Below are 19591 nucleotides of genomic sequence, written 5' to 3'. Positions count from 1 at the left end.
GAGTCTGTGGACACACCTCAGACCTCCTGGGGTCGCAGTGAGAGCCCGTGTTGGGGAGTCGCGGAGATGCGCGCACGGGAGTGGGTGCAGCCCGGGGCAGCTGTGGGCGGAGGTGCGCGCTGCACGCAGGGTCCGCCAGGCGCGCGCGGGGTCTCGGAGCAGCCAGCTGCCTTTCCTCTCCCGCCCCCTCGCTGCGCCGGGCTGGCCGGGCCGCTCCTCCCCTGGGTGGGTCCCGGCTCCTTTTCTGGCAGAGTTTATCTGCATAGAGGAAACTGCCCAAAGTGGCCGTTGTAGAGGAGCTGGCGGCAGGGCAGGGGGTGTGCGCCGCAATCCTCTGCTGCCTGGCGGCCAAGTCCTGTGCCGGGCCGACCTCGTGCTTCGAGCTCTGCCTGCTCCCCGCGCGTTCAGTGTGCAAGCCCAGTTCTGCACCGCCCCCTCGGACAGCACAAGCGCGAAGATCTCGCCATGAGCCTGGGCGAGCGCAACGGCGGGGATACGCGGAAGGGCAGCACGGCGGGCGGCGGGGGCGGCCCAGCGACAGCAGCGGGGGCCTGGACGGTGAGCGCGCTGTGCTTGCTGTTGTCCGTGGGCTCAGCGGCCGCCTGTCTGCTGCTGGGCGCCCAGGCGGCCGCGCTGCAGGGCCGGGTGGCAGCGCTAGAGGAGGAACGGGAGCTGCTGCGGCGCACCGGGCCCCCGGGATCCCTGGCCGCCTGGGCCGAGCCGCACCTGGAGCGCCTGCTGCGCGAGGTAAGGCGTGGGTCGGAGGCGGTGCGCGGGAAGGGTGTGTGGGGACCTGCGGGAACGTCCGTGCACTGGAAGCCCCGGGCAGTGTGGCCCTCTCCCCGGGAGGGTTCACCCTCCGGTTCTGTGGCGCTCTGTGCGTGTGAGTCCATCCTGGCGGCCTGCATGGGGGCGGGGGCAGGGGAGGTGTGCCGCCCCGAAGGGTCCTGCTGTCTCCACTTGAGCCTCAAGGTCGCGTTCCAGGGCCAGCGGCCGTAGAAAAAGGGAGTTAGAAGTGCCGTTTTGGGGACATGCAGAGTGAGGGAGAGGATCCACGTGTGTTTGCGCTCGGACCGGTCCCTTCCCTCCTGCGGTGGGTGCTGAGCTCCTCATCTGTGCCGACGTAATGGAAAGGCTCTTGCGGGAAGTATGTGGAGGGTGACTCGTCACCGGGAGCAGCTTCTGTTCCCAATGCAGATATACCTGGAGAGGCATGGGACCTCAGGAGGCAGACTTGAGAGCCGGGACCTTGAAGGGATCTGGTCAACCCAGCCTGCGCACCCACCACCCCCAGGAAAGTTGGTTTCTGAGCCGCTCCATCCTGGAGATGCTGTGCTCCGGGGCTGCTGCGGTTGAGCGCGGACTCCATGCAACCGGTAGACCGAAGGGATGCTCACATCAGATCAGTGAGGTGAAGGAAAGAAAACCTAGATTTCAATTTCAGGGAGTGCCACCTTGGCGATGCCACCTGGGCAATAGTACTTCAGTGTTTTCTACAATTGCTGCTCTGTGCCTTCAGAGCAGGAGCCACATTTGGGTCCTGAAAGCCCTCACCCATCATGTTCATCAAAGCCCTCGACGTTTATGAAGCAGTGCCTCTCTCCATAGGGCTAGAGAGGCTGGGCTGGCCAGAGCGTCCCTGACTTCACGCGGCATGCCTCCTGTCTGAGCCGTTCTCCTCCTCCTAGGAAAGGAGGCTCCCAAGTGCCCCGCCCAGGGGGGCATCTTCAGCCTAGTATGAAAAGCAGTTTTTGGGTAGAGGAGAGGGAGGGCAGGCCTGTTACTACCAATCCCCGGAGCTGTGTGGAGCTGTGGTCTCGAATATGGTGTCGGCATTTTAGCCATCATTAAATTTATTTGGAATCTTTGTGAGAATGGGAGAAGATTGCATCTCACCTCCTACTTCACCATACCTATATTTTTAGCACTTTTGGTTTGGGGCAAAATCACTGCTTCGGGAAATGGTTCCCTCTTTTCTCTTGGAAGGTGTCTGCAGACTTCAGAAACCTCTCCAGAGTCCTGCTGGCAATTCATAGTGATGGGTTCATAATTGCAGCCCATTATCTTTTGGCAAATCCCTAGAAACTGGGGTGTTGAACTGATTTATGGAGGACCGGTAAGATGTCTACCTGTTAGGGCTAGAACTGTGGCTGTTCTTTGGAGTAGGAGGGCCCTCTGAGTAAAAATAAACCACAAACCCGGATGAAGTAAATCAGAAATCCCAGGAGACCTTTTGCAAGGAACTTGCAAATTGTGTTTGTTTTAATGAGGGTAGGGGTCCTGGGAAAGCAGCCACTTCTGAGGAGTGAAGATTCCCAAGCCCTGAACTGCAGGAGTCAGCAGGGACAGAGTGATGGCCTCCTAGCTGCCTCACCAAGTTCCCCACCCTCTTTCTCTCTCGCTGTCCATCTCTGCATTAGAAAGGCAAAGGGAACATTTTGAACCTTGGGATTTCCCCTTCAGATTTCCTGTACTGTGCAGCATCCTGGCATTAGCACAGGACAGATCTCAGCACACCCTGCTACTAACTAGCTAAACTTGGAGTCTGGGGAGCCCGTGTTCTGAGTCCTAACTGGCTGGTTTCTTCCTCCCAGCAAAGCATCAGAGGTGCCTTGACATGGATGCACTCGCAATTGAGTTTCTGGCTCTTTAAGCATTGCCTGTGAAAAGGTATCTATCTCCCAAGGCCAGACTGTTCCTGCATCTAACCATTCTTTTTTTTTTTTTTTTTTTTTTTTTTTTTACATAGAGAGAGAGTGACAGGTAGGGACAGACAGACAAGAAGGGAGAGAGATGAGAAGCATCAGTTCTTTGTTGCAGCACCTTAGTTGTTCATTGATTGCTTTCTCATATGTACCTTGACTGCAGAGCGAGTGACCCCTTGCTCAAGCCAGCAACCTTGGGCTCAAGCAAGCGACCCCACACTCAAGCTGGTAAGCCCATGCTCAAGCCAGATGAGCTTGCGCTCAAGCCTGTGACCTCAGGGTTTCGAACCTGGGTCCTCTGCGTCCCAGTCCAATGATGCTCTATCCACTGTGCCACCGCCTGGTCAGGTTGCTTCTACCCATTCTTGGTGTCACTGGTGAGGAAAGTTCATGGCCTGGCTGGTGGCCCTAGAGCCCCTGGCAGAGAGGAAGGGCCACTGGAGGCACATAATGGTGAGCTGGTAATTGGCTTTAAGTAGATGTGAAGATATTTTTTTGAACTCTTAGATGTGAAAGACAAATAAATATTGAGCTGAAAATAGCTTAGGGAAAGAGCACTTGTACTTGAACAGGTTTTTCAGTTCCAGTGTGTTCTCAGTGAAGCCCTTTTAAGCCCAAGCTGAAGTGGTTGTATCTGTGACTGTGCCTACAGGTTGTCCTTTTACCAACAAGCTTGTGTTCAGAGTGTGGCGTCAGAAACCACATCCAAATTAAAGAAGAGAAATCCTTGCCAACCACACACCACTTTCATGTCAGAAAAAAATTGTTTTAAATATGCCAACAAAAGCCATTGTTAATAGGGGACCCACTATCTTTATTCCCTTGGGAACAGAACTGTGAAATAAGTTCTTTGGGACTGGCTGACGTGCCCAGCAGTGTACATGTAGAAGCTTCTACATGGAGGAATATCCATGTTAACTGGTGATTATTAACGACCTTTCCATGTTACAAAATAAGATAAATGGTTTTTGAAACAGAAAAACAAGATTTCTGAGGAAGAGTCATTAACAATAGTATCTTCAAGTATGATTCAAAAATATAAATGCAAAACAGGCATCTGATATTATGCTTTTAAGGTACTTTAAAAAGGCTGCCTAGCTAATAAACCCCCAGGAGTTATACCTATAGTGACAATATTACAAAAGCTTGACTTTTACTGCAGTTAAAAGTTTAATTCAAGGATGAAAGAAACATTTAGTTGTGTTCAGAAGAGATCATTTCCAGCTTTCAATGGATTTATTGTTGGCTATTGGTCTTCCATTGTTCAGAACAGTCAGTTTGAAAACAAGGAAAAACCCAGAGACTAAAGGTAAAATTCAAGCACTTTCCCTTCCCTGCCATCAGATATCTATTTAGGTTGTTCCTGTCAAACCCAGAATCAACTGTAGGATTTTCAGCCTCTGTGACAGCCTGGACTTGCTCTGTGGTGTACATTTTAATAAAGAGGCCAAGTTTTGTGTCCCTGAGACATAACTGGAGATGGATAGCTGCATTTGTTCCCTTGATGTTTCCTGGCTCCCTAACCAAAAAAGTTTCTGTCCAATACTTCCTGGCATACTCACTGTCTTTCTGCTCTTTTCTTTTCCTTGGTTTTTTGGGGTTTTTTTTGTTTGTTTGTTTTTTTGGCAACAGTTTGGGAGAACTTGATAATAATAATTGCAGCATGATTAGAATGAGCCAACTGTTAGGGCATTCCTTTCACAAAAATATTATTTAATTGTTAAGTTGGACTTTTACATATTGGCTTTGAAAATGTGTAGCACCTGTCACTGGGCATCTGAACTGGATGCATGTGCTCGAGCAGGCAGAGGAGGGTTTCTGGGCCGCCATTTACTAGCTGTCATCTAACCTCTTCAGCTTCATAAGCCTCAGCTTCCTCTTCCCTAACGTGATGGTCACAACTGCCTGGGTAGTGACAAGCAAAGAAGGTAACATAGAAGGAAGTGTTGGTCAGTAAAGGTGCTCTTAGTGGTAACAGAATACCTGCATTTGCGTAAACAATACAGTCATTGAATTATCTTGCATGACCAGGGAAGCCTGGAAGTCATTCAGGAGAATTTGGGTTAGTTTAGTGACTTGACCATGATGGGTGCCAGATCAGTGTCATTCTCTTGGCCTTTCCTCATGATCACAAGATGGCTGCCACAACTCCAAGCATGTGGCTTCACAGTAGCCCAGGTAGAAAAGAAGGAGGTGAGAAAAAGAGTCATGCCCTTGAGAGGCTTTCACATTTGAGTTGTGGGGAGAGCTCCAATCTCTTGGCGGACTTCCCTTATAGCCAGGGCCAGGGCCCATGATCACCATTATCTTGTCACTGGCAAGGGTAATGGGGTTGGCCAATCTTGATTCATCCCCTGAGGCTGGTCACATTGCCAGTGGAATAGAATAGTGACTTTGTGAGGAAAGAAGGCTGGGAATGGCTATTGGGGAGCAGCCAACAGTGTTAGTGGTTGCCATAAAGTGTTACCCCGAGGAGGGCAGGGCAGCCATCCACTGACCTGCCACAGTTTTTATAACCAAACCCTCTTCCACTACAGTGTCTCCCAAGCTCTGTGCTTTGGGAACCCTCTTCAGCCACACAGTGTCTGTTTCCCTCAGGGTCCTGCTCTTCAGCTCTGCCTCCAGCCATAGTTGAAGGCACCATTGTGGTGCTTGGGAGTCTCTCTGACACAATCTCATGCTTTGCAGTTTTGGTCTTTAACCCTTAAGCAGGTGTTGTTCTGATTCCATAGTGACTGGCTGGGATGGCACTCTAGGGTCTGCTTTGCAGTTTTTCCCAAATCACGGCGTACACAAGGGATGGAAATATTTGTTCATCACGCTGCAGTGAGTGGAGGAGGCTGCTCAGGCTGAAGGCCACTGGCCCAGGTGCTCCGAGGACCAAGGGGATCAGTGCACCGGAGCCATGTGTGGGGCTCTGTACCCGTTAGGTGTGCCTGCAGCTCCCACTGCCTCCTCCGCCACAGGCGCTCTTGGCTCTTTCAGCAGCCTCATCATGGCCTTCAGATTCTTTTCATGTACCCTTAGGACCCTTCAATCCTTTTGACGATCTCCAGAGCAGGATGTCTCTTTTACCGTCACCAGGTATCTCAGAGTCAGCCTTTCCAGATGCCGTTGGATCCTTGTACTTTCAAATAGCACTGTGACAGGACCCCAGCTCAGACTGGCTTAAATTAAAAAGGGAATTGATTAGCTTGAGTAACTGAGAGATCCAGAGAACTGTCTGCTCGGTCCCTTGGCTTTGTGTTTCTCTGCACTAGCTCCACAGTGCTCAGGGTGCCCTCGCTCTCCCAGGAGCAGCCACAACCTCAGCATCAGAGCTGCTTTTTGCCAGCAGCCCTGGAGGAAGCCCAGTTCACTCCAGTGACCAGTATGGAAGCCCTGTACTGGTCCCCAAGAACAGCTCGGCTGCTCGGGTTCCCTGTGTCCCATGTGTGAACCTCACAGAAGCTGAAAGGACCAGGAGAGGACGATGGTCCCAGAGGACAATTTAGAGTGCTGTTATTAGAAGAAACAGGAGACAACCATCAGACAACTGTCTTGAGGAATGATGAGAGAGAGGCTTGGGCAACAAGCTGGAGCCACGTTCTGGAGACATACCTACCCAGTGGCTTGAAATCCAGATAGAGGATTTTTGATCTAATGGGATGGGCAGTAAGTTGTAGGTTTTGTTCTGTAGGCATTTATATATATTGATACATTTGGGTTTATCTGTGGCAGTATCAAAATCTGTATTTTTCTCTGAATATAATGCACTTGTAAAATGTGAATTTAATAAATTAAGATTTTTTTTTTTTTTTTTCTGAAGCTGGAAACAGGGAGAGACAGTCAGACAGACTTCCGCATGCGCCCGACCGGGATCCACCCGGCACGCCCATCAGGGGGCGACACTCTGCCCACCAGGGGGCGATGCTCTGCCCATCCTGGGCGTCGCCATGTTGCGACCCTCCTGGGTGTCGCCATGTTGCGACCAGAGCCACTCTAGCGCCTGGGGCAGAGGCCACAGAGCCTTCCCCAGCGCCCGGGCCATCTTTGCTCCAATGGAGCCTTGGCTGCGGGAGGGGAAGAGAGAGACAGAGAGGAAGGCGTGGCGGAGGGGTGGAGAAGCAAATGGGCGCTTCTCCTATGTGCCCTGGCCGGGAATCGAACTCGGGTCCTCCGCACGCTAGGCCGACGCTCTACCGCTGAGTCAACCGGCCAGAGCTAAATTAAGATTTTAACACTTCCCCACAACAGCCTCATGAGATATGGAAGACGGAGGTTGTTGTCCTTGTTCTGTGGAGGACGAAATGTGTCTGAGGTGGGGCAGTGACCTGCTCTGGGCACACAGGGCCAGCCCTGGGCTCCCTCAGCTTTGTAGGGTGCCTTGGAAGGGAGGAATGAGAAGAGTCGGCACATACTCTCCACCCTTTGTGTGAGTTCAGTGTCCAGCCTACAGCAGTGTGGACACGCCCCAAGTCGGGGCCACCGGATCCCAGGCACACCTTCCTCTGCCCACCCGTATTGGTCTCCCAGGGAGTGTTCTCATGAGGAAGGAGGCCCTCCTCCCCTGGCCTGGTTGAGGAGTCTTGGGGGCACCCTGAGTCCTAGTGACTTGGAGTAGAAGCTGGGTGTGCTTTGGGGGTTGCCACAGCCTTGCCTGGAGCTGCGTGGGACCTGACTTTGGAAGAGGAAACACTTTGGACAAGGAGTCAGAAGGCCACTGTCTTAGTCCATTTAGGCTGCTATAACTGGGTGGCAAGAAAACAGCAAAACATTTATTTTTCATGGTTGCTTGTTAAAAAGCAAACATTTAGTTCTGACAGTTCTGGAGGCTGGAAAGTCCAAGATCAAGGCACTAAGCAGAATCTGTGTCTGGTCAGAGCCCACTTCCTGGCTCATAGATGGCCGTCTTCTCCTTGTGTCCCCACATGGCTGAAGGGGTGAGGGGGCTCTGTGGGGCCCACTGTGGGCTCCATCCTCATGACCTAATCACTGCCCAGTGTCCCCACCTCCGAACCTCATCACCTTGGGAATTACTTTTCAACATAGGAATTTGTGGAGACACAAGCATTCAGTCTAGGGCGGCCACTGGCTGCCTGCTGGCTGTGTGGCCCCGAGCCTCAGTTCTCTGCATGTGAGGTGAGAACACTCCTTAGGCTGTCAGAGGAGTTGTGGTTCAGGGCAGAGAAGGGAGGCCAGATGGACTCGCTGGGGCAGCAGAAGGTGCACTCTGAGCCCTGGGCCCCACTGGGCATTGACCTAGTCCTTCCAAGTTCAGAGAGATGCTCTCCTTCACCACCGGTTTCTGCAGCTTCCTCTCCTTTCTCTCACCCTAACCCCCACCAGGAGGCAGTGTTGGTGAGGGGGAATTCTTTTAACCCTGCTCTTCGCAGCAGAGCAGGTATAGACCCTTTTCTCTTGGACCCGTGACATGCTCATCAGCTCCCACCTTCTTTACTAAGGATGTTAGACCCAGTGTTGGGAAATAGCATGCCAGCACAGCAACTCCTCCCCATCCTCCTTAAAAAAAAAAAATGAACAGGCCCTGGCCGGTTGGCTCAGTGGTAGAGCGTCAGCCTGGCGTGCAGGAGTCCCGGGTTCAATTTCCGGCCAGGGCACACAGGAGAAGTGCCCATCTGCTTCTCCACCCCTCCCCCTCTCCTTCCTCTCTGTCTCTCTATTCCCCTCCCGCAGCCAAGGCTCCATTGGAGCTAAGTTGGCCCAGGCGCTGAGGATGGCTCTGTGGCCTCTGCCTCAGGCACTAGAATGGCTCTGGTTGCAACAGAGCAACGCCCCAGATGGGCAGAGCATCGCCCCCTGGTGGGCATGCTGGGTAGATCCCTGTCGGGCGGATGCGGGAGTCTGTCTGACTGCCTCCCTGTTTCCAACTTCAGAAAAATACAAAAATACAAAAAAAAAAGGAAAAGAAAAAAAATGACCAACATGTATGTTGATTTAAAATATGATGAGGTTATTGATAACCCCACCGCCCTAAAACAAGAACTACAGTGTCTAACGTTTGGCATCATTCATTCCAGTTTCTACCCACGGACAGGTTTACGCTTACCTCATTGTTACTGAGGATGCACACTGCTTATCCCTGTATAGTTTTCAACCTAACATCATAAATATTGTTGCAGGTGTTACACAGTCTTTATGGTCATGTTTCATGACTGTGGAGGATCTCATCAATGGGATCCGCATCCTCTAGGCCATCTCCACACTCCTGCTGGTACAGATAATGGTACAACCAGTGGTTTTGTGGGCAAAGTCTCTTCTGTTATTCTTTTTATTTTTTTAAATGAGAGGAGCGGAGATACAGAGCAAACTCCTGCATGTGCCCCAACCAGGATCCTCTCTGCAACCCCCATCTGAGACTGATGCTCTGCCCATCTGGGGCCAGTGCTTGCAATCGAGCTATTTTTAGTGCCTGTGGCAGAGAGTCCATGGAGCCATCTTCAGCACCCAGAAATGATGTGCTCAAATCAATTGAGCCGTGGCTGCAGGAGAAGAAGAGAGACAGAGAGAACAGGGAGGGGTGGAGAAGCAAATGGTCACCTCTCCTGTGTACCCTGACCAAGAATTGAACCTGGGACCTCCATACACCAGGTTGATCCTCTACCACTGAACCGGTTGGCCTGGGCCTCTTCTGTTATTCTTTAGGACAACGAGTAATTGCTTATAGAGGAATGTCTTTAGGGCTTTGTTTTTTTATTTTGATTTTGGAACATCCAAGTTTGTTCATGACATACACGTTTATCTTCCTGTTGAGTCTGCGACTGTCATGCCTTTGTGAAGTCATGCTTCAAGCTCTGATGAGCAGAGTGGATTCACTCCAACTTTTGCTTGAAATTTTATTTCAGTTGAATTTGTTGTTAAAACAGAAAGCAATAGATAATCAAGAAATCCTTGGCCCTGGCCATTTGGCTCAGTGGTAGAGCGTTGGCCTGGCATGTGGAAGTCCTGAGTTTGATTCCTGATCAGGGCACACAGGAGAAGCTCCTATCTGCTTCTCCACCCTTCCCCCTCTCCTTCCTCTGTCTCTCTCTTCCCCTCCTGCAGCCAAGGCTCCATTGGAGCAAAGTTGGCCCAGGCGCTGAGGATAGCTCCATGTTCTCCTCCTCAGGTGCTAGAATGGCTCCCTGCAACGGAACAACACCCCAGATGGGGAGAGCATCGCCCCCTGGTGGGCATGCCAGGTGGATCCTGGTTGGGCACATGTGGGAGTCTGGCTGACTGCCTCCCCGCTTCTAACTTTGGAAAAAAAGAAAAAGAAATCCTGAAAATAAGATTTGTAAAAATTCCAAAGATGTCATCTCAGAGTTCGCCTCGTTTGCTGTTTCAGTGCGGAAACCTTCCTGAGCCACACTAGGCGGTCCCGCAATTGGCTCCCAGTTCTGTGAGCAAATGGCACTCAGAGAACATTCTCTGGAGGCTACATGCAGCTTCCACTTCCTCTCTGTTCAATTTCCTCCATGAGTAGGATTGGTAATAATCTTCAATGGTTTGCACGGGCACTGAGAAGACCTTGGGAAACACATTTTAGGGCTGAGCACGAACTATCGGAAGAAATGTTTGCAAATGTCATTTTAAAGGAAGGCAGTGCACTCGTAGAGGAATAAGGGGAACTGTGAACTCACCCCTTCGTGCCTGCCTGGGAGAAAGGACCCCCAGCCCAGCCCCCAGCCCCTGTGAGAGGGCTTCCCCTTCCCAGAGCAGGGCATGACTGGCCCCAGGTGGCAGCATGTGCCAGAACCTGGGTAACCTGACTCCTTGTCCCCAGTCCCCAGGGGAAGCAGTAATTTAGCCTGGAGCAGCTACAGCAGCTTTTTCTATCAATGTGGATGTCCTCAGTAGGTGACAGACCCCTAGGCTGGCAGATAAGGGACTTCAGCTTTAGGCCCTGGCCAGGTGGTTCAGTAGATAAAGCATTGTCCTGGTGCACCATGGTTGCAGGTTCCATCCCCCGTCAGGGGGCCAGGGCACGTAGGAGAAGCAACCAGTGAGTGCACAACTACATAGAACAACTGAACGGAACAACTAGTTGATGATGTGCCTCTCTCTCTCTCTCTCTCTCTCTCTCTCTCTTCCCCTCCCTTCCTCTCTTTCTCTAAAACATAAAATAAAAAAAGGCCTTTATCTTTAAACAAACCTGGACTAACCTCTCAGCTTAGCATTTCCTAGCTGTGTGCCTTCGATTTGCCCATCTGTTAAACAGGCATTCCCATCTTTGCCCTGAGGTTTCTGTGGGGATTAAACATGTTGATAAGTCTGATGTGCTTTAGCACACCATACACATCCTGAAAATGGCTGTTCTCATTAGAATGCTTTCTTTGACTGAATCCGGAAGGTATGTCTGTGTCTGCTCATCAGAGGGGAAGCCCCTGATTACATGGCTGACCTTATGATCCTTTGAACACTGGGATTCTGCCAGCCTGTTATGGCCACACAGAAAAATAAGAAAAGTGTTAACACACATCCTGTCTCCAGTCAGTGACAGAGAAATGTGACTTGCTTGTTGAAGAAAAGGAAAGACTGAATTAGCTTCATAACCCCATTTTTTCAGTCTCTCATTTTAGCAGAAGGAACTTCTCCATTTAAATAAAAAAATTCACATTTATGACCAATACAAAAATCTAACTAGTCATGAAAAGGAAACCATCCATTTCCTTTATTACACAGCTTTTTCATTGTGAAAGAGCTTCAAACACCTAGTAAATGTGCTTTGATTAATACATAGGTTTGCACATTTTTGTGATTATTCAATATGGCACAAACTTCCCCAATGTTCATGGGTAACTGGTAAACTAGAGGCCTCATACATCTGCTTCAGTTCACTTGGTAAATAAGAAAACTTTAATTTCTGATGTAACCACAAGATCTGTGGGGGAAAAGTGCTTTCAAATGGGTAATGTCAACTTAAAACAGAATTCGCTTCCAACTTTGAGCTGTGAAACAAATCATGAAGCAATTACAGTGTATTCTGGTGCTTTAGAAGGCAGTTTAAATAAAATTGACTTAACTTTGGGCCTCCACAGGGGATCATCATACACAAAAAGCAGAGTCTATCCATCTATTTACTGTGCCTTCTTGTGTGACGTCTGGGCTGTGAGCCACAGCATCGTTTCCAGACCAACTGGTGGTGCAAATGAAGGACGAGTGCACCTGGCGATGGGACTTGAGGGTGTGTGTGTCAGGACATACATGTGAGATCGTGCGTGTGCACATGTCAACATTTGTGCGTGCACACATACGAGTGCACGTGTGTGTACTCACATGTGAGTGCCTTGTGTGAGACTGCATATACATGTGTACATGTGTGTATGAGCATGTCTGTGAATATGAGTGTGCATGTGTGCATGTGCACATGCAGGAACCATTGAAGGAAGTGGGAAGGGTGAGACTTGAGCTCATCCCTCACCTCAGGAGCTGTCCCCGCCTGTCCTCCTGAGAGCCTCCACTGGGCCCACACACTCACACCACCTTGGACTCATTACTGGGCTTTTCCAAGCCTCAGCTTTCGCCTCTGGGGAAGTGCACTTCATTGGCACTTCTCTGAAAATGGGGTGCTGCCCCCCTCCTGGGCTGCCCCAACAATGACAGTGAGGGAATTGTCAGCTCCCTCTCACCCACTCCCCACGTTGTTAATCCTGGCAATCAGGTGGTTGCCAGGACTGTATGCCTCAGTGCCAGGGGTCTTCCCCAGCGACAGTCCCCTTCCCACTTCTGTAAGGAGGCTCCCACCTCAGGCTTGGCTTTGAATGAGCTGAGCTGGAAAGAGATGCCTTCTCACGCAGCCTGCAGGATGGTGATGGGCTTTCTTCTGGCCCTATTTGTGGGCCCTTCTTGAAATAATTACTTCTTTGACTGTCTCAGTCCTGCCACTCTGTGCCCTCACCCCCAGGCCGGTCATATTCTCAACAGTGTCTCCCTCCCGTTCTCAGCAACCTTCAATGCCTCCCAAGCCTACACGGTGAAAGTCCTCCCTTGGCCCAGCATCCAAGTCCTCCAGGTCCCCAGTGCCTTGCACTTTATTCCCCTGGGGTCGGTGGGGACTGAGGGAGGTGAGGGTGGGGACAAGTCTCTGGGAGACCCCATCTCAGTCAGTTTGCTAGAGCTGCCATAACAAAGGACCACAGTCTGAGAGGCTTAAACAGCAAAAATATGACTTTTTTTCCTCACAGTGCTGGTGGTTACCAGACCAGGGCAAGGTGTCAGCAGAGGGTTTTTCCTGAGGCCTCTCTCCTCAGTTTGCAGATGGCTCTTCTCCTAATGTTTTCATGTGGCCTTCCTCTGGGTGTCAGTCTCCTAACTTCCTCTTCTTTTAAGGATACCAGTCACAGTGGATATCAAAAATAATCTCATTTACTTAATTACCACTTTAAAGACCCCACCTTCAAGAATAGTCACATTCTTAAGGACTGGGGGTTAGGACTATAACATGAATTTAGAGGGACACAATTCAACCAGCCATAATACCATCTAATCTGACTTGATACACGGGGGGAAGCTCCAGACCCCGCGGGCAGGCCCGGGCAGCAGGAAGCGGGTAGACCTCAGTGTGGGGACTTAAACCAGCCATCGTGGTGGCTGGGCCCCTGGAGAAGACTGGCCGTGGTGTGGGGAAGGCTCAGAAGCCTCCTCTTAGCAGATCTAAAGCCATGATGGAAACCATCCATTTCCTTTACGGGGGCGTTGATGGGATTCCTTTGTCAGACCAGGGTGCTGAACCCTAGAAGACAGGTTTCATGGAAAGTGAAGTGTGTTTGAAAAACAAGGACTGGGAAGACAAAATAAGGATTACTAAAGAATTGCATTTTGTTTGCAGACCAACCCTTTGAAAACATGCTAATGTATTTTGGGACTGAACAAGGACCACTGAAGAAATGTTTGCCGATGTGGTTTGGAAGAGATTGACTCCGTGTGTCAACGGGAGTCCCTGATTAAACCCACATTCTTTAGAGAAAAATTTCTGAGCTCCTGCCAAATGCTTGGACGGGGCTAGGCACTCTCGCTCAACTGACGCAGCCAAGGCTTACCTGACGCAGTGAAGACTCACCTGACGCAGCCAAGGCTTACCTGATGCAGCTGGGGCTCACCTGAAGCTTGGTGTGGTGACCCGAGGGCTTCTGAGCCCAGAACCCCAGCTGCACAGCCCTGGCCAAGCCTGTGGGGGCCATTACCTGGGGGTTTTTGTTTTTGACTTTTTGAGGTATATTTGTCATAAAATTAAGTCCACATATTTAAAATGCACATTTAGATGTTTTAATGTGTGTACACCTGAGAGACCATGTCCACAATCAAGATAGTGAACACATTCATCACCTTGAAAAGTTTCCTCCTGTCTCCCTTCCATCTCTCCCTGCCTGCCACCAGGTGTTACTGGTTCTATCACAAGTGATTAGTTTCCATTTTGTTAATTTTATTTGAGAGAAAGGCAGAGAGAGAGAGAGAAAGAGAGAGAAACATTGACCTGCTCCTGTATGTGCCCTGACCAGAGAATTGAACCAGCAATTTCCACTTTGGAATAATGCTCCAGCCAACCAAACTATCTGGCCAGGGTTTTTATTTGTTTATTCTTTAGAGAGAGGAAGGGATAAAGAGTGGAGGGGGAAGAGAAGCATTCATTCTTGCATTCTTTGGTTGCTTCCCATGTGTGCCCTGACAGGGGAGTGAAGCCTCAACCTTGTTTCAGAACAACACTCTAACCAACTGAGTTAACCAACCAGGGCCTTTGCTATTTTTTTTTTATTTAGCACACATGAGGGGGCAGGTAGTAACAGACAGGGACAGACAGACTGTAAGATGAGAAGCATCAATTCTTCACTGCAGCACCTTAGTTGTTCATTGATTGTTGTCTCATATGCATCTTGACCAGGGGGCTTCAGTGACCCCTTGCTCAAGCCAGAGACCTTGGGCTCAAGCCAGTGACCTTGGACTTCAAGCCAGCAACCTTTGGGCTCAAGCCTGAGACCACGGGATCATGTCTGATTCCATGCTCAAGCTGGCGAACCTACCTTGGTGAGCCTGTAATCAAGCCAGATGAGCCTGCTCAAACTGGAGACCTCTGGGTTTTGAACCTGGGTCCTCAGTGTCCTGGCGATGCTCTATCCACTGCACCACCGCCTGGTCAGGCTTGTTGATTTTTTTTTTTTTTTTTTTTTACAGAGAGAGAGAGAGAGAGAGAGATAGGGACAGACAGACAGAAATGAAGAAAGATGAGAAGCATCAATCATTAGTTTTCGTTGTGACACCTTAGTTATTCATTGACTGCTTTCTCATATGTGCCTTGACCGTGGGGCTACAGCAGACCGAGTAACCCCTTGCTCAAGCCAGCGACCTTGGGTCCAAGCTGGTGAGCTTTGCTCAAACCAGATGAGCCCACTCTCAAACTGGCGACCTCGGGGTCTTGAACCTGCATCCCAGTCCGACGCTCTATCCACTGCACACCGCCTGGTCAGGCGGTTTGTTGAATTTTTAATGAATGGAACCATGCACTGCTCTTTGTGGGGGAGAGGGGTCTGGTTTCCTCCATTCAGTATAATTATTGACAGCTTCATTGATACTTTTGCATATATCATTTGTGCCTTTTAATTACTAAATATTATTATAAGGATATCTCATAATTTGTTTATTCATTCACCTGTTGAGGTATATTTGAATTGTTTCCTGTTTTTGGCTATTACAAAGCTTCTATGCACATTCATGTACAAGTCTTTATATGGAATATACTTTCATTTCTCTTGGGTATAAATACCTTAGAGTGGAATGGTTGATCATCCGATAGGTGTAGGATTAATTTTTTAAGAAACTGCCAAACTGTTGTTCAAAGCCATTGTATTGTTTTATATTCCCACCAGCAGTATAGGAAAGTTCATTAGTCCATATGCCTTTTTCTGTCTGCTTTTAAGATTTTCCCTTTATCACTGGTTTTAGGTAATTAAATTCATGATATGCCTTGGATATGTACGTTTATAGTTATCATTAAGTTTGAAAAAGTTTTTGGCTATTACTGCTTTAAATATAGAAAGAGTGGAAAGGAGAGGGAAAGAGAGAAGTACATTGATCTGTTCCTGTATGTGCCCTTACCAGGGATCAAATCTGCACCTCAGGTCAATGCTCTACCAACTGAGCTATCCAGCCAGGGCTCTTTTTCTTTTTAAAAAAATTCCTGGTGTGGCCTGACCAGGCGGTGGTGCAGTGGATAGAGCATTGGACTGGGATGTGGAGGACCCAGGTTCGAGACCCCAAGGTCGCCATCTTGAGTGCAGGCTCATCTGGTTTGAGCAAAGCTCACCAGCTTGGACCCAAGGTCGCTGGCTTGAGCAAGGGTTACTTGGTCTGCTGAAGGCCCACGGTCAAGGCACATATGAGAAAGCAATCAATGAACAACTAAGGTGTTGCAACGAAAAACTAATGATTAATGCTTCTCATCTCTCTCCATTTCTGTCTGTCTCTATCTATCCCTCTTTCTGACTCTCTCTCTGTCTCTATAAAAAAAAAAAAATTCCTGGTGTGTTCATTTTTGATAGTTTCTACTACTGACTTCCAGTTCAGTAATCTTTTGTTCTGCAATATCTAATCTGCCATTAATCCCCTCTACCCTATTTTTTTTTTCATCTCAGACATAATAATTTTCATCTCTATAATTTCAGTTTAGGTCATTTAGTTTTTTTGTGTGTGACAGAAAGAGACAGAAAGAGGGACAGATAGGGACAGGCAGGCAGGAAGGAAGAGATGAGAAGCATCACTTCTTCATTGCGGCATCTTAGTTGTCCATTGATTGCTTTTTCATATGTGCCTTGATGGGGGTGGGCTACAGCAGAGCTAGTGACCCCTTGCTCAAGCCAGCAACCTTGGGCTCAAGCTGGTGAGCCTCAGGGTTTTGAACCTGGATCCTCTGTGTCCCAGTCTGACGCTCTATTCACTGTGCCACTACCTACCTGGTCAGGCAGGTCATTTAATATTTTTGATGTCTTTATTTTATGAATATATGCAGTGTAGTTACAGCTATTGTTTTAAGGTCTGTATGCTAATTTTAACATCTGTGGCAGTTGTGAGTCAGTTTCAATTAATTGATTTTTCTTCTCATTATGGAAGCTATTTTCTTGCTGGCCAGACATTATGAATTTTACCTCATTGGGTGCTAGATATTTTTGTATTCTTTCTATGTTCATGAGCTTTGTTGTATCATAGTTAAGTTAGTTTGAAATAGTTTGATCCCTTTGGATCTTGTTTTTAAGACCCATTGGCTGGGGCTAAAGCTGTGTTTTACCTGAGGTTGATTACTCCTTACTACTGATGCATGCCCCTGCTTGTACTCTACTTGGTGTTTGACAGGCAATCTTCCCAGTCCCGTGTGAGATTGGGCACTGTTCACTAATCCTCTGGGTGGTTCTTTTCTTGGTGTCAGGTCATTTCCTCACACACATGTGCTGACCAATGCTCTGCTGAATACCCAGGGGACCCTGCCAGAGCTCTGTGGTTCTCTGCGTGCAGCTCTCACCCCTCAGACCCACTGCTCTGCAGACCTGAACTTCCTGACATCCTAGACTCCTCTTTTGTCTCTTCAGTTGCAGAAGGCAGCCAGGTATGTCCTCCTCCTGAGCCACACAGCCTGGCAATGTTCCCAATGCAGGAAGTTAGAGCCTTTGTTTTCTGTGTCTCAAAATCATTCCTTTTTCCATTTTGATACCAATGTCTTCAAAACCATGATTTCATATATTTTATTTGTGGATTTTTGTTGTAGTTGTTTGAGGGTTTTCTTTTTAATATTTATTTTATTGATTTGAAGAAGAGTGAGGGGGAGAGAGACAGGAACATTGACCAGTTCCTGTATGTGCCCCGACTAGGAGTCGAATTGGCAACATCTGCACTTTGGAAGGATGCTCTAACCAACTGAGCTATCCGGCCAGGGCAAAATTGAACCCTTATTCTTTCCTTCTAAGATTTTATTTATTGATTTTACAAATGGGAGTAGGGAACAAGAAGTATCAATTTAAAGTTGCTTCACTTTAGTTGTTCATTGCTTGCTTATGGCATGTGCCTTGACTAGACAGGCCCAGGGTCTCAAACTAGCGACCTCAACATTCTAGGTCAACACTTTATCTACTGCACCACCACAGGCCAGTTGTTTGAGTTTTTGATGTTATTTTAGGTAAGAGGTAAATCTAGTCATTGCTACTCCATCTTGCCTGGCAGTAAAAATCTATTATGTAGCCTTTAAATTTTTTTTGAATTATTTTAGTTTCATAAAAACATATACCATTTATGTGTACGTAACCATAATACATTTGTCAGAATTAAGAAGTTAACTTTAATATATACTCTAGCAGGCAGAAGCCTAAGACGGCCCCCAGACTCCCATCCTCTGGCACATACACTGTGTATATTCCCCTCCCCTGGAGCAGAAGTGAAGCCTGTTATTATGATGGAATATCACTCCTATTAATGAGTTACTAGTCAATTAACTGAATTAATTACAAAGCTTATCCTTGGTGGACCTGACTTACTCAACTCAGCCTTTAAAAGGGCCTGGATCCTTCCTGAAGTTAGAGATATTTGAAGCATGGGGGAGTGTGTGGAGGGGTGCATGTGGCAAGGAGCTGGGAGTGGCCTCTGGGAGCCAAGAGCAGCCTCTGGCCAGCAGCCAGCAAGAGAATAGGGCCTTAGACCGCAAGGAACCATATGAGCTTGAAAGAGGACCCAGAGCTCCAGAAACATCTAGCTGACACACTGATTTCAGCATCATGAGCAAAGAACCAAGTTCTGTGTCCAAGCTTCTGACCCTGGAAACTGTAAGAGCAAATTTGTGTTGGTTTAAACTGATGTTTGATGGCAGTTTGTTACTCAGTAATTGAAAACAAATACAATTACTATTAACTAAAAAGAACCAGGTCAAATGTATTAGTAACAATATCCTACCATTAATCAACAAGCTCTTAACAAAGACAGATGTAAGGACCAGCATGAAACCACAGGACTACTCACCACTTCCAGTTTTCAAGATGTTTTAACACACCCATGTTGTGTCTTTGTTGGAGGTGGTTAGAATTCTGATCCAGAATAGATCTGTGGCTGTTATCAACAAGACAGGTAATAACAAGTGTTGGAGAGGCTGTGGAGAAAAAGGAACTCTCATTCACTGCTGGTGGGAGTGCAAATTAGTACAGCCATTATGGAAGAAAGTACAGTGGTTTCTCAAAAATTAAGAATAGAACTACCATATAACCCAGCAATCCCTCTACTGGGTATATACCCCAAAACTCAGAAACATTGATATGTAAAGATACATGTAGCCCATGTTCATCACAGCATTGTTCATGGTGGCCGAGACATGGAAACAACCAGAGTCCCTCGATAGAGGACTGGATAAAGAAGAAATGGTATATATATACAATGGAATACTACTCAGCCATAAGAAATGATGACATAGTGACATTTACAACAACATGGATGGATCTTGAGAAGATTATACTGAGTGAAATAAGTAAATCAGAAAACGCTAAGAACTGTATGATTTCACACATAGATGGGATATAAAACTGAGACTCATGGAATAGATAAAATTTAAGTAGTTACCGGGGCAGGGGTTTCTTGGAAGAGAGTAAAGAGGGACAAATATATTGTGACGAAAAATTATTTGACTTTGGGTGATGGGCACACAGAAATGTTTACCTAAAACCTACATTCTCGTATTCATCAATGTCACCCCTTTAAATCTAATTTTCTAAATAAAATTTAAATAAAAAACTAAGCAAGTTAAAAAAAAGAATAGACCTGGCTCTGACCAGGTGGCTGAGTTGATTCTTAGAGCATTGTCCCAATACCCCAGGGTTGTGGGTTTGATCCCCAGTTGGGGCACATGCAGGATTCAAACATGTGAATCTCTCTTTTCTTTCTTC

General features: G+C 48.0%; 1 protein-coding gene across 1 annotated transcript in view; it reads left to right on the top strand.

The window, feature by feature from the left end:
• The first annotated feature begins 202 nt into the window (after window positions 1–202).
• Window positions 203–19591, top strand: part of COL23A1 (collagen type XXIII alpha 1 chain) — a 423137-nt gene continuing 403748 nt past the window's right edge. The window contains exon 1 of the mRNA XM_066272386.1: window positions 203–747. Coding sequence (XP_066128483.1) covers window positions 466–747 — 282 coding nt within the window. The 5' untranslated portion in view covers window positions 203–465. The remainder of the gene's footprint in view (window positions 748–19591) is intronic.

Source organism: Saccopteryx bilineata, chromosome 4, assembly GCF_036850765.1.
Source record: "Saccopteryx bilineata isolate mSacBil1 chromosome 4, mSacBil1_pri_phased_curated, whole genome shotgun sequence".
NCBI classification, from domain to species: Eukaryota; Metazoa; Chordata; class Mammalia; order Chiroptera; family Emballonuridae; genus Saccopteryx; species Saccopteryx bilineata.
This window is presented reverse-complemented; position numbering and strand designations above follow the sequence as displayed.